Genomic DNA, 16037 nt, shown 5'->3' with positions numbered 1-16037 from the left:
CACCTATCCTGAAACCATCGTTTCTCAATTTAAATTTATGGCCTATTGTGTATGTTGTCTCAGCAGGAGTAAGGAAGCCATTAATATTTTACTTTCTCAATCCAATGAAAGTATTCCTTAAATCAAATCTCCTCACAGGTGCCTGATACACAGATGCTGCAATTTGCAGAACTGAAGACTTTCACGGTAAGAGTGCTCTTTTCTTTCCCACCTCACTAATCTCGTTTCCGTTCAGTGTACTTGTAACAAATCCAAATCCTTCCAAAAGTGAGGTGTCTAGACTTGTGCAGTATTCAAGACGCATTCTAACCATTGCTTATACATTGAAAGGACATCCTCTCGCTAGTGGATGAACCCACTTGGCAGGTATATAGGTACACTGCATCAATGCATTCACAAAGACAGAAATTCGATGTCAGTATGGATAAACGTCGTGAGTTAACTGACTTTGAAAGAGGGATGATAGTGGGTGCCCGACACATGGGTCACTCTATCGCAGAGGTGGTACAGAAATTGCACAACCCTGTTCAATAGCATCAAGAGTATATTGGTAATACGCCATTTCTGGAATAACATTTCATCATGCACAGCACTGTGGGCAAAGAAAGGTAGTGGATGAACATGGCCGTTGACATCTGTCTCGCATTGTTTCCACCAACCAGAGCGACAGCGGCAGAAATCACCACAGACTTCAATGAGGGAGGTGCCAGAAACGTCTCTACTAAGACCATCAGGCAATCATTAGCCACAATAGGTTATGGGAACTGACCCACCAGAGTCCAATTGCTAACACCACAAGGATTCTAAGCCTCAACTGGGCGAAATAACACCAGCGCTGTACCTTGGATGAATGGAGATGGGTATCCTGGTCCGATTAGTCTTTCTTTCGAGATGCATATCAGATGGAAACTGCACGAAGCTGTGCGCCTGTCATGTCAACATGGAAGTGTTCAGGCAGGTAGATGGTCGGTAATGTCTGAGGGGTGTTCAACTGGCATATGTTGGGATCTCTGGTACGTCTAGACGCATCTCTGAATAGTATCCAGGTTACGTGTCCATTCTTGCAGACCATCTGCATCCCTTCAGGTCATCGTGCACCCAAAGGGCAATGGGCTCTTCGAGCAGGACATTGCACCTTCCCACTGAGCCATGGGGACTAGAACATGGTTCAAAGAGCATTCCGCAGATTTTATCGCCATGGAATGGCCTCTCCATTCACTGGACATGAACCCTGTGGAGCATCTTTGGGATATTCTGGAAAGGTCCGTTCGAGCTTTGGATCCTCCACCTAGCGATGCGACAGAATTATGGACAGCGGTGCAGCAAGCATGAATGGAAATAACTGTGGAACACTTTCGTGAACTACTGGACTCGCCTCACTGTTTGACTGCCCTTATCCTGGCGAAAGGTGGGCCTACCAGTTACTAGGTATCACATGATTCCTGTCCACTGTGTACAAGGACAATCACTTCCTCATCTCTGCCAGCAAAGTTCCTTATATCATAGACAAAATCCAATGGGATGTCCTGTGTCGTTTCTGTTCCGTGTACTTGTAACAAATCCACATCCTTCCAAAAATGAGGAGTCTAGACTTGTATGCAGTATTCGACACATCATAACCTCTCTGTATTGCTCAGAGAACTTTATATGTGACTGCAAAATTATCCCCAAAGTCTTTTTTTCGTTTTCCACTAACTTGAGTGTAGTAGCACACAGTCAGTACATTAATCTGGGATTACTCTTACTCATTTGCAGTAGTAATAGGGTTTTAAGAGGATAGGCAACTGAGGCCATATTGATCCATGTATTCTGTCATGAATTCGAACTCAGGTCTTTTTCACCCGGTGTGGGGAGGACAGCAATCCTACCAACTGTGCTACCCATGAGCACCTATAGATTGGAAACAAACAGACTGATGACAAAAGTAATTTAAATACTTCTCCATTCCTCTTTGAAATTTGTGGTCCATAAATGCAAAAATTAAAGTACTGTAAACAACTCAAACAATCATGAAATAAGTAATACCAAGTAGCAATTCTAAAGTCAGTAGTTGCACTGAAGCAATTACTGAAGGAAAATGTTATAATCACCATATTAGCACACCAAGTGAAAGAGATCTGAGTTTTAATCATGAATGAAGCAAAGAATTTTTATGAGCTTTCTTTTTTCTTTTTCAAAACATAGCAGTCACTCTCAAAAAATTTTCACCCAGAAACTCAGTTTTCTTGTCCAGCAAACTGCCCAATGAATAAACAAAATTATAGACATAATACACTAATGCAAGCTAACTTTACATGCTTTTGCACTTAATATGCACACAAAACAGTATCAGAAGATGATTATAAACAATGTGCTACCAATACGAATGCTCCACTCAGTGAACATCTCTAGGGCTTATATCTAGGGCTTTTGTCTGCCAGAAGTAAAAAAGAAATAAAATAGCATTTAGCATTAGCATTAGTAGAGGCATTTGATGCAAGAAAGCAAGCTTATGCAGCATCAGCCAAAAAAATAAATAAAATAAAAATAAATAAATAAATAAATAAAAAATAACCACTTCCACTTCACCCCTGTTCGTTCGAAATACCTGTCCAGCTGAGCCTTAAACTTATTTAGGCTATCAACTTCCACGACAAGGGATGGAAGTCTGTTCCACCAACCAACCACCCGCTGGCTAAAGGCAAATTTCCTCACGTCTATCCTACATCTGTCTTTCCTCAATTTGAATTTATGCCCTCTCAGGTGATTTTTCTGAGCAAGAGGAAGAATCCCATCAGCACTGAGCATGCTCAAACCATTCAAGGCTTTATACACCTCAATCAGACCACCTCGCTCGTGCCTAGTCTCCAGACACTGTAATTTGCAAAACTTAAGCCTTTCTTCATAAGAGCACCCCTTTGTTCCATTCACCAATCTTGTTGCTCTTCTCTGTACTCATTCCAGCATCCCTACATCCTTCTTGAAATGAGGCCTCCAGACAGTACTCTAGGTGTGGCCTGACCATTGCCTTATACAAGGGAATAATCACCTCCTTATCCCTGCGAGAAAAATTCCTATATATCATCGACAATACACCATGAGCTACTCTTGCAGCCCGTCTGCACTGCTCAGAAAACTTCATATTTGCCTGCACAACCACCCCCAGGTCCCTCTCTACCACAGTCAGTGTAGTACCACAGATTGATACGTTGCTCTGGGGTTGCTATTTCCCATATGCAGTACCTTTACATTTGTCAAAGTTAAACTTTATTTGCCACCTCTCAGCCCATCTGCTCTACCTTTCCAGATCCTGTTGCAGTAGCATAGTGTCAGTAGTGTCCTTGACAACCCTGCCACCCTTCGTATCGTCTGCAAACTTGGGCATTAAGCTTGATATACCATCATCAATATCATTTATAAATACAGAAAACAATGGACCCAATACTGAACCCTGAGGGACTCCACTAATAACATTAGTCCACGATGAGCAGTGTCCATTGATTACCACTCTCTGTCTTCTCCCCCCCCCCCTCAACCACCCCTTTATCCATAGCAGCAATTTGCCTCCAATGCCACACTGCTCCAATTTGTGCAGCAGTCTTCCATGTGCAACAGTATCAAAAGCCTTTCTAAGATCCAAGTATATAATATCAAAGTTATTCCCTGCATCCAGTTCTTTTGTGACTGCATCATAGTATCCAATCAAATCGGTTAGGCAAGACTTCCCCTTAACAAAACCATGCTGTGTCTGAGCTATAACTGAAGTCTTGTCTAGATGATCCTGCAGTGCTTCTTTAACCCGTGCCTCCATTAATTTTCCGGGAACAGAAGTTAAACTAACAGGTCTATAATTACTTGTGTCAGTATTAGTATTAGCAGTGGCCTGGCAAATGATTGAAGAAAGCAAGCTTATATAGAATCAGCAAAAAAAAAAAAAAAACTTCCCATTTCACCTATCCATCCTCCCCAACAATTTGTCTAGTTGTTATTTGAATTTATTCAAGCTATGCCACTGCCACATCAGATGGAAGTTTGTCACAACAATCAACCACCTGCCGACTGTAAGCAAACTTCCACACATCTATTCCGCAACCATCCATCCATCCTAAATTTGAATTTATGCCCTCTTATATGCAGTCTCTAGGCAAGAGGAAGAATCCCATCAGCATTGAGCTAGCTCAATCCATTCAGTCTTAAACACCTAAATCAGATCACCTCACGGGCACTTAATCTCTAGACACCGCAAGCTTTACTTGGTAAGAGCACCCCTTTGTTCCATCACTGATGTCATTACCCTTCTCTGTACCTGCTTCAGCAGCTCAAAATCCTTCTCAAAATGAGGCTGCCAGATTTGTATGCAGTACCATGATGTGCCCTAACCATTTCTTATACTATGGAATAATTACCTAATTATCCCTAATAACAAAAACCCATATAAATAACTAGTATAAATCCTGTATAATTCCTGCATAAATACAAAAATTTATTTTAGCATTAGCAAAGGCAATGATGCAAGAAAGCAACCATATAGAGCATCAGCCGAAAAAAAAAAATAAATAAATAAATAAAACCCCTTATTTCACCCATCCACTCCCTTCAAATGTTTGTCAAGTTTTGCCTTGAATCTATTTAAGCTATCAACTACGACAGATGGAAGTTTACTCCAGCAATCAACCACCCGCTGGCTAAAGGCAAACTTCTGCACATCTATTCTACAACCGTCTTTCCTCAATTTGAATTTATGCCCTCTCAGACGATTATTCTGAGCAAGAGGAAGAATCCCATCAGCATTGAGCATGCTTAAACCATTCAAGGCTTTATATACCTCAATAAGATCACCTCGCAGATACCTAGTCTCCAGACACTGTAATTTGCAAAACTTAAGCCTTTCTTCGTAAGAGCAACCTTTTATTCCATTCACTAATCTTGTTGACCTTCTCTGTACTCGTTCCAACAGCTTTACATCCTTCTTAAAATGAGGCTTCCAGACCTGTATACAGTACTCAAGGTGTGGCCTGACCATTGCCTTATACATGGGGATAATCACCTCCTTATCCCTGCTAGAAAAATTATATCATTGACAAGACACCATGAGCTACTCTTGCAGACCGTCTGCACTGCTTAGAAAACTTCATATCTGCCTGCACAATTACCCCCAGGTCTTTTTCATTCTCTACCACTGTCAGTGTAGTACCACAGAGTTGATACGTTATTCTGGGATTACTGCTTCCCATATGTAGTACTTTACATTTGTCAAGGTTAAACTTCATTTTCCACCTCTCAGCCCATCTGCTCAACTCTTCTAGATCCTGTTGCAGCATTGTACTGTCATTAGTGTCATTAACAACCCTGCCAACCTTCGTATCGTCTGCAAACTTGGACATTAAGCCTGATATACCATTATCAATATCATTTATAAATACAGAAAACAACAATGGACCCAACACTGAACCCTGAGGGACCCCACTAATAACATTAGTCCATGAAGAGCAGTGTCCATTGATTACCACTCTCTGTCTTCTCCCACTCAACCATCCCTTTATCCATAGCAGCAATTTGCCTCCAATGCCACACTGCTCCAATTTGTGCAGCAGTCTTCCATGTGCAACAGTATCAAAGGCTTTTCTAAGATCCAAATATATGACATCAAAGTTATTCTTTGCATCCAGTTCCTTTGTGACTACATCATAGTATCCAATCAAATCAGTCAGACAAGACTTCCCCTTAACAAACCAATGCTGTGTAAGTAATAATAATTTTAAAATAAAAATTATTATTACTAATGCTTCTGGCACATTGTGCATCATAGAACACAGATTAGTACAGATAATCAACTCACACAACAACCACAATAGTCGAGGTCACGGTGTCAAGGTGTGTTTAATTAATTGCAGTCTCCGGGGTTTCTCCTATATGCCGCTAGCACCTGAAAAGGCAAAAGGCCAAGGCCGGCAAGCATATGCATGCAGGTGTGTGAGCATGTGTTTTGTTATGTCGAGTGCCGGCACCTGGTGACTTTGCAGCAAGGGGGCGGGGGACAACAGGTCCCCCGACTCCCAACCTTGGCCACGAGGAGGTGTGCCAGGGTCCACATTTTACCCGAGACACTGGGTTATCAGGCAAGCCTGGGAGCCCTGAATTTTTGAGGAAGCGACTACAGTAGTACAAAAACGATCTCAACAGAGCCACCGGTTACCTAGATAAATAAGCTGTTATTGGTCATCTTATGGCTAAGTACTGTAGCTACTGCAGCATGCTACAAACATTGCCGGAGCATGGTTTGCTTGGCTAAACAGTGAGTGCATCGGCAGTGAGCTTCACATATTTAGCCAACTTCAGTTTTCATTTCATATTGAGCCAATTTCCATAACCTAACTGTACACAAGTGTTATTTTATTATATTATGATTAAGTTGCTGAAATTTGCTTAAGGAGAGACCCACAATTCAGAAATTCACCATGTATCCAGTGCAGCATGCCACAGACAATGCCACAGCAGAGTTTTTGGTGGCTACATTCAGGATGCATCAGCAGTGAAATACAAACTGCCATGGTGGTTTGATCTTCCACTTCTTGTACTTAGGTGATTTTTCATAAGTTGGCCAGCTGTTCCAGAAGTATCACTCCCTTTCAAAAATATTCATATTTGGAAAATACAGTATATGTGCCTTACATACACACAAAAGAAATGAGCACTTCATCAAGTTGTCAAGAGAAGTGTTGCAAACACTTTGTGGAAGTTGACTTTCTGTACTTAATAATCTGTGAGCGGAGAGTTAAGCTAGATGCAGAGCTTGACTTTGTGACTTCATATATTGAAGTGTTCGCCAATCAAAAAGATTAATTAATAATTAAAACACTTATTCAGGGATGCCATGCAGCCACAAGCAAAAACAATAAAAAGGGATAGCACAATAAGAAACGTAATAACTTGCTTTTACTATGGAAATCATGATATACCTATTAAATTAATTTTGTCCAATTTACTATACTTTTGTCATTTGAGTTCTCATATCACTTATGACACCATTATTTAAAAGCATGGCTGAAGAATCAGAATGCCCACTGTTTATTGCAAGTATCATATTATTGAAGTAAACTAAACTATTATATTAGGGTCACCTGGAAAGATACTTTCAACTACTTTTTTGTGTTATGTCTGTAAATTGTGTGTGTGTTCTCTGGTTGATTTGCCTGCTTTGCTAGATGAAAAAAATCGATTTTTCAAGGGGGGGGCGACCTTGCTATCTACACCTGAGACTGACTAACAGCTTCGGGAGTGAAAAAAAAACCCATAAAAGTTCCTTGTATCATCGACGAAATTCCAACTAGGACCTTTTCCACCCGATGTGGGAAGGATGGTGCTACCTGTGCAGACTGATATTATCGAAGTATCAAACAAAAAAAAGGTGACTTTGCTAAACACTGCAACAAAGAAGCAAGAGTACAGGGCTGGAAGCAAAAGTAAAAAGCAGCCAAAATGATAAAATAATCTTTTTGGATCTCAGAAAAAAATCATTTAAAAACTGTTTAAAACTTTGTAAAAACTCCCATTTTCGAAAATTTGGCATCATGGTTTTCTAAAAATTTTCCATGCATATAAAAATTTGTATCCATTTCAATCAAGCGTTTATATGTGCATGCCATGAACCTGCAGTATCATACTTACTGGTTTTCACTGCAACATGTGTGCTACCAGGTAGGGAAGAATGGCAGTTGGAGTTCTAAAACATGGGGGTAGTCATAATGTGTTGACTGGACAGTGTAAGTGGATAATTCAAAATGAACCTTGCAATTTCAGTTTTTTACTGACTAACCCAAAAGATACAATGAAAAACAAGTTATATTTAAAAATACAACTATGAATTCAAAGTTTTACAAACTAAATATTGCATATGCATCCCACTTTTGCAACAGCCTCACCCTTAGCCTTAAATTATCCAGTTTTTTGGCAGTAGAGAACATAAACCTTATTTTTTCACATAGCCCCATAAAATAAAACCTTTTCTACACCCCACTAATCAAGGAGTGTCTTATAGGAACACTGTAACTGGTGCCTACCATCTGATTGAAATAAAACACATGGTTTTATGACATATTTACAGCTTAAAAGATTTAAATAATGACAACTATTGACAGTTTATAAGAAATAAATGTAGTTTGCCTTTCTAGTTGAGATATGTCTTAAAAACATATCTCAGCATCCCCACATGAAAGATAGTGTTGGGCTCTATTAGCTTGAAACTGACTTTTTGTCTATCTAAACATCACTTGCACACTTTTCAGTGTATTTTTATTAGTTTAATATCAATATATATATATTTTTTTAAATATCATTTTAATTTACCCTGTATCTCAATATCACAATGTACTTATTTTCTGGAATGTCAAAAAAGGTTAAACTATTAAACTTTCCTTAATATCTTTGTTAGAAATATCCTTGCAAATGTCTATTGTGATTTATCAAAACTACTTTATACAAATTATGTGTGACTAAAAAGAATAGAGAAAGGAATTTATTGCATCAATATCAATTAAACTACAACTCTCAGCAATATTACATAATGGTCATTTCCCCCGGCACCAACAATCACAATCATAAGTTTCCGAAGTATTTAAAATCATTAAATTACATATTTGCAAACTGTATTGTGATAAAACTTTGTTACTAGGGGATAACAATCATTTAGTAACAGATGTTTAAAAATCTCAGTTTAATTTTTCTAATTAAAAAAAGGATTATATTTAATTATCCTGTAAATCAATGTTAACATGGCTGAGGACAAAGTGATCAATATCTAATGATTTTATTTCAAATAAAATAAAATAGCTAGATTCATCCATGATTTATATTTTTCTAGAGAGAGAGAGAGAGAGAGAGAGAGAGAGAGAGAGAGAGAGAGAATGGGTTAAAATGAATTTAAAAAAATATAAATGTATTTACATTTCACCAAAATATTATTTGTAAAATAATAAGAGGTTTACCTCAATATAGTACGTAGAACACTTCCGTATGATACTCTCCAGAAATTAAAATGAAAAAAATCGAAAAGCTTACATGTAAGTTTTTCGATTTTAATTCTAATTTAAGTTTTTTGATTTTTTCGTTTTAATTTCTGGAGAGTATCATACGGAAGTGTTCTACGTACTATATTGAGGTAAACTTCTCTTATTATTTTACAAATATTGATATCAACGTAGAACGTATTGAGCATTACAACTCTGGTTCACAATAACCAAAATATTATATATAATTCTGTGCAGAAACAAAAAAAAAAAAATCTATCAAAAATGCAGTTCCTGAAATAGAATATCAAAAATATGATATTTCTCAAGTTAAATAAAATATTAATTACATTCTTCTTAAACAAGATATGGTGCATCAAGAGCTCCAAAGCCAGCTGAAATCCCCCCTTCATTTATATCTACTTTTTTACTCCTTAACAAGTGACCAGCTTCATAATTTCTTATAACTTCATCTTTATTACTATAAAAAATAACACATAGTTCTAATAATCAGAAACAAGCCTTCAAGTTTAAAAAAAAACAGTGGAATCTTGTTCTCAAAAGTTAATGGCTGCAGTTAAAATCTTTAAATTTATTTTAAGCTGTCTTTTAACAGATACACAAAAAAGAAATAAAACTTGCAGCATTATTGTTTTTAGTAATTAAAAATTAACCTTAAAACTTACCCTATAATAACTCCATATATGCCTAGCTCAGAAACAACTTGACAGGGCTCTGTACTTTGTTCTCTAGTAATAATATAATTGGGCACAGGTGGTGAATTAATTCGGTCCATAAGAATATATTGTTCTCGTTCTCTTGTTGATCCAACTTCTTTAAGAATGGTTTTAATGTTTTCACCATATATATTATTGCCTAATAAAAAACAATACGGAAGTTGTTCATAATTGATATTAGAAAAAGTTTTTATAGATGTGCATCTCCTTTTCTCCTGACCACATCAACCAATTCATTATTATCTACCAAAAATATATCAAATGTAATAAATTCTCAGAAGAAGATTACTGACAGCAGAAGATGCTCCAACTATAGAGGAATCTGTGTTATGAGCTCTATTGCTAAACTATTTGGAAAAGTGATAAAAATCAAAACTGGAACAAGAGATTGTTATTTCTGAGGAACAGTGTGGCTTTTTGACTGGATGCTCATTGTACAGACCATTTATTCACTGTTCAGCAAATTCTGGAAAAATGTCAGGCAACAAACCAAGATGTAGGTATGCTGTTCATAGATTTAGAGAAAGCATATCATAATGTGCCAAGAAATCTTCTGTGGAAGGGTAGGGAAAAATGTCAATAAGCCAGCCATTAATTGAAATAATCAGAAGAATTTACAAGATATACACAGCACGTATTGTTCTTGTAAATTCTGTCAATTTATAAAAATTGGTTCAAAAATATCAAGAAAATTTAAGACTTCCAAAGGACTACTTCAAGGACTACTTGTCACCTACTTTGTTTAAGCTGTACTTGGAAGTTGTTCTAAGACCATGGTCACAGAAGTGCAGTTCAATGGGTGTTCCCCTTGGTCAAAATAAGTACCTTTACAATCTACTGTTTGCAGACGACCAAGTTGTGGTAGCACAGGACAATGATGATGTAAACTACATGGGCAAAAAGTTACTAGAAAAATATAAAACATGGGGACTGACAGTTAATTTTAATAAGACAGAGTACATGAATCGAAGTGAGGAGGTTATGGATTTAGATGGAATACAGGTGAAAACTGTACATTAATTTAAATACCTGGGTGCAATTATTTAGGCTGACTGATCAGGAAATTGAGAGAAGACTGGGTGAAGGTGGAAAGGTCATAGGAATGCTTAATTCTGTGTTTTGGAATAAAAATATTATTAACAAAACTAACATCAAATATATAATGCAATATTACAAAGTGTTTTATTATATGGATGTGAGACTTGGACCTTAACCGTAAGACAAAAAAATAAACTACTTGCCATTGAGATGGATTTTTGGCGAAGATCGGCAAGAAAGTGTAGGACTGAAAAAGTTAGAAATGAAGTGATAAGGAATACAATGAATGCCCAAAAAACCATCATTAATAAAATAGAGGAGAAAAGATTGGAGTGGTTTGTCCAAGTGAAGAGAATGGAGGATGACAGATTGTCCAGAGCAGCCATGGAATTGATGTCCGCCGTAGCCTAGTGGTCAGGCGCGCGGGTGCATAAGTACACGTGCCTTGAGTGACCCGGGTTCAAGCCCGCTGAATACGGTGCTGTTTCTTGTATTCTGTCTATTCTGTTCTGTCTATCTTGTTAACTCCTCTGACTGTTTGGTCGTCCCGGAGTATAAACAGAAAATTTATTTATTTATTTTTATGTCATGGAGAAGGAAAAAGAGAGGAAGACCAAGAAGGATGTGGACAGAGGGTGTGAGAGATGCCATGAATAGAAGGAGACTGGTGGATGGAAATTGGGAAGATAGAAGAAAATGAAAAAAAAAAAAAAAAGAATAAAGGAATGACTTTTTGATGTTAGGTTGAGGAGAACCATTGTAATAATGGAATAAATCCTAAGAAGAAGATCAATTCTCAGTCAACCTAGCATACTACAAAATTCTAATAGAAAGTATATAAATCTGTAATAGGAAAGAAAAGTAGCCCTCCAATACTAAGACACTGTCATACAGAATTAACTTGTGATGAACTGTATAAATTATAACAGTCCTTGCAATTTGAGTTTTACATTTCTAATTCAGCAATAAGAGAATTAAGCACTTGGCATATATCATTATCCATTAAATGCATATAATACAGGCATTTATGAATATTTCTTATATTTCCCCCTCCCCTAGTCAATAAGCCAAAAACTGTCTTATTGACAGTCTACTGCTCTTATGAATATATCATATGTGTAATGATATATTCTTATGAATATATCATTACACATATATTACTTTTTTTTTCATGCATGGACTGAAAGGAGTATGAATGCATACATACATTTCAATGGTTGTTTCAAGGCAGTATTAACAATTTCTCAAACTGAAGAAATTCCCCAAAATTTGGATCCAGAAAATAAAGTTGAAGCAAATAATATACATGCAATATACAGATATAGCTGCTTCAAAAAAAAAAAAAAAGTAATGACAAGTTTTTTGTTTACAGTTTAAATTTTTTTTTTAAAACTGTAAATGAAAAACTCATTTTCATGACTGTTTAAATGAAATTTCAATTTTACTTTTGTCAATAATCTTACTCTACTGTTTGGTGACAAAATAAAAAATAAATAAAATTATATTTAGCAAGATTTATATACAGAGATTTTGCAATTTTTACAAACTTCCAAATCCAAAAAAAAAAAAAAAAAAAAAAAAAATTTACTCCAACCTCCTTACATATTGTCTGGGAAATGACTTTCAAAAGAGTTAATAATGGCAGAAGTTAAAAAAAAATTCATAACCTAGTTATCATCATCTAGGTTATGAAAGCATCATATCACCACATCTTTTAGATTTATACATATAAGGTGTGTCTGAAAAGTTTTAGGACCGATTTTTTTTAAACGACACTACTAGTGCCACACATTGGCCACTGTTGAAATTATTCACTATCAAGTCTGCACTGGACCTGTGCCAAGTTTCATCAGTGTGCACAAAGGTATTCTACTGGAAAGTTGTGTTTAAGTTGTCAGGAAAACCACATCATGGATTCAAGGACTGAGCAAAGAGAGGAGATAAAATTTTATTTTAAAGCCAGAAAAAGTACAACTGAAACAGTTGCAATGGTCAGTGCAGCTTTTGGACATGAAGCACTATCATGATCCAACATTTTTCGCATATGGGCAGCTCTGTGAAAGGCAGAAAGGTGTTCAGGATGATGCACGGAGTGGTCACTCACCCCAGTCTTGTACAGACCTGTCCATTGAAAATGTTTGGCAACCATTAATGGAAAATCATCACCTGTCTTTCTGGATCAGCAAGGATACTATGCATTTGATTGTTGTTAAAAATTTGAAAAAAAGGAAAGTGTGCTCGCACTTCATACTGCATGCATTTACAGTGGAACAGAAGGAGGAACGAGTTGCTGATGTTGTTGTTGTTATTTGGTTTTTAGGAGCATTAGCAACTAAGGCCATATTGCTCAGGGGATATGTGGTGGTCATTCCCCCTGACCTTTCTGCATCCTCCGTATTTGGTGGTCACGGGCTCGAACCCCGGTCTAATCAAGAAGCAGGTGCTACGCACTACTGCTCCTGCCCACCTGGCTACAGAGGCGCCACGAGTTGCTGAGCATTGAGATTTGATTGCGATGGCAGACAGAGATCGACCTTTTAAAAAAATCACAACTGGTGATGAATCCTGGTGCTTGCATACAAACCCGAAACAAAAAGACAATCAGCTGTATGAGTTGGAGAAAATCACCAAGGCCGAAGAAACTCCAGTTCTAAAAGCCTCAAACCAAAACAATGTTGGTGGCTTTTTTTGATTCGCATGTTGTACACAAAGAATTTGTGCACAAGGACAGACAATCGAATCTGAAGACAGTTGAAAAGAATTTGGCGTGTTAGGCCAGATGTGGCCAAGTCAGGTGAGTGGTTCTTGCTTCGCGACAATGCACCTCCACACAACACAACCATCGTCAAGCTATTTCTCACATGGAAGGACTTTACAGTGCTTTACTATCCCTCGTATTCACTGGATATGGCACCTGTTGATTATTTTCTGTTCCTCAAAGTGAAATCCCACCTGAAGGGCACCATTTTGACAGTGTTTCAGAGATCCAAACCAGCATGATGAGGGAGTTACAGAGGGTTCCACAAGGTCAAGGTCCACAGAGCCATCCAGAAGCTGTACAACCGTGCAAAGAGGCGTCTCAAGTTATGAGGGATGTACTTTGAAGATTAAATAGTAATAAATTTTTTTCCTTGAGATTTAAATTTTTTTATGAATGTAGTCCTAAAACTTTTCACACACCTTTTAACCATATATGATTAATTCTCATTAGCCTGTTACACTCCCTTCTCCAATAAATAATGTTACTGGTAGAAAACCACACCCATAATGGATAAATTACAAAATTAAAAACAGTAATATAAGAGGCTGTATAAAGTAATTTTCACATAAACTTTTAGAAGCTTAATAACCACTACTGCACAGGAATATTTCTCACTGAATTTTCTTTTTCCTGGTCAAACACAAATGGAAAAGAATGATGCTGTAACAATGTTTTTTTTTTTTCTTTTTCAAAAACTAGTAAATAAAATAAAGAGACAGGATAAATTATTTTTAAACTTTTTATTCCAATCAATCCAAATATCTAAATTCAAATGGCAACAATGATAGAAAATGCTGCAATGCAATGGTGAAAAAAAAAAAAAGTTTTTTAAAGGTTTCTTTAATCAGGACCATAGTTAGTTGATCCCAGTAGGGTTCCCCCCTGTGATTTATTCCAGTTTTTTAGCCCATGCAACGTGCAACTCTTAATGAAAATCACTGATCAGTGGGAGAAAATGAAGGTCCTACACAAAACTAGTATGTTTCTAATAATCAAGCATATAAATTAAGTAATAAAGATTTAAACTTACCTCCTCCTTCTCTTTGTGGTTTCATTACATATTTATTTGGATTTTTTATAGCCATTGAAACATTTTGATTTCCTTCATCATTCTGAAAATAATAATGGCAAAAATAAATTTGATGAAAATTAATTTTATTAATTACACTTCTGGCAAGATTCTGTAAAAACATGAATTACATAAAAACAATGCAGAAGAACTTATCTGAACACTACAATAAAATGCTATTGTTTTATTGTAGTGTTCAGTAGGATTATTAAAGACTTTTCTGCTAACAATATTTTACAAAATACTGTTAGGATAACAGAAATATTTTGTACATTTATAATCCTAATTTCACTGGTTTGTCATAATATAAGAAAATTCTTTACTGAGAAAATCTTATTGTTTCCTCAAAGTCTAATTATTAATGATGAATAATTAAACTCATGTAAACAGAACATAAGCTCATTTCTGAGACAATTATTATTACCAGGTGATAAGAAGTTAGTAGGAACAAAATCAACCTGGATATGAGACACAGTTCAATATACTTCTTCCCATTAAAATGTGAGCAGATTAAAAGAAATATAAAGCTTAAAAAAAAAATTAACTCTAGGACCTAAAAGAAATCATCTCAAAAAAGCACTTGATGTTCTCAAGCAATGTGACAAATCAACTCACCAAAATAAGGGAATACTGTCCTGCAAAGCACTTTAAAACTCTTTCTACTGCTTGCTCATCAGTGAGTAACTTTTCAAGTACTCCTGGATGAGATAATTCCTGTTGAATCTTTTTTGTCCCAGCAAGATGGTAATGAGCAGAAGGACATTTAACTGCTCTTGATCTTTCTATCATTAGTCTCATTTCCCAGTCCTGAAATAATAAAAATTACAAGTAATTATCCTTCTACAGAAATGATGGTAGAATGATTTAAACAACTTCAAACCAGCCAAATGACGTTAATTATTATTAAACAAGTTCATGAAAAATTCTTTATAAGCATCTAAACAAAAAAAAAAAAAATACAGCTGAATTTCAGCATATTCATATCGTGTATAATTTTGAAATTTGGAATTATAATTATCTTGAAAACTGTTTATTTTACAGAATGTAAAGATCATTAGTATAGCTAATAGAATATCTTGCCACATGGATGAAGAAGAAAAGGAATCTAATCTACCTTTTACCTCTACCCACAGAAATTACTCATATTCAGCAAACATATGTTTGCTGAATATGAATAATTTTTGTATAAAAGATAGATCAATATTTTACTCAACCAATATGAATCCTGATTGAGTAAAATAAATTCTGATAGTATTCCTTAGTCTTTCTCAGACAACACACAAGACATAAATTTAAAAAGAATAGATGCAGGATAGATGTGCGATTGTTGAAACAAACTTCTATCCGGTGTTGTGGAAGTAGATAATTTGAAAATAAATTTAAGGAAGAATTAGACATATTATTAGATGGGACAGACAGATAAGATGAGCAAGTTTGGTTTTTTTTGC

General features: G+C 36.2%; 1 protein-coding gene across 1 annotated transcript in view; it reads right to left on the bottom strand.

Annotated features, from left to right (window-relative positions):
• Nucleotides 1-9292: 9292 nt before the first annotated feature.
• The window catches only part of LOC150078637 (glutathione synthetase-like), a 46602-nt gene continuing 39857 nt past the window's right edge, over nucleotides 9293-16037 (bottom strand). Inside the window, exons 9-12 of the mRNA XM_090382726.1 lie at nucleotides 15205-15396; nucleotides 14551-14632; nucleotides 9671-9860; nucleotides 9293-9465 (exon numbers count right to left, since the gene is read on the bottom strand). Coding sequence (XP_090238852.1) covers nucleotides 9342-9465; nucleotides 9671-9860; nucleotides 14551-14632; nucleotides 15205-15396 — 588 coding nt within the window. The 3' untranslated portion in view covers nucleotides 9293-9341. The remainder of the gene's footprint in view (nucleotides 9466-9670; nucleotides 9861-14550; nucleotides 14633-15204; nucleotides 15397-16037) is intronic.

This window comes from Mastigoproctus giganteus, chromosome 10 (genome assembly GCF_048544385.1).
Source record: "Mastigoproctus giganteus isolate SK-2022 chromosome 10, ASM4854438v1, whole genome shotgun sequence".
Classification (NCBI taxonomy): domain Eukaryota; kingdom Metazoa; phylum Arthropoda; class Arachnida; order Uropygi; family Thelyphonidae; genus Mastigoproctus; species Mastigoproctus giganteus.
The sequence above is the reverse complement of the archived record's forward strand: the minus strand, read 5'-3'. Positions and strand labels throughout refer to the sequence as shown.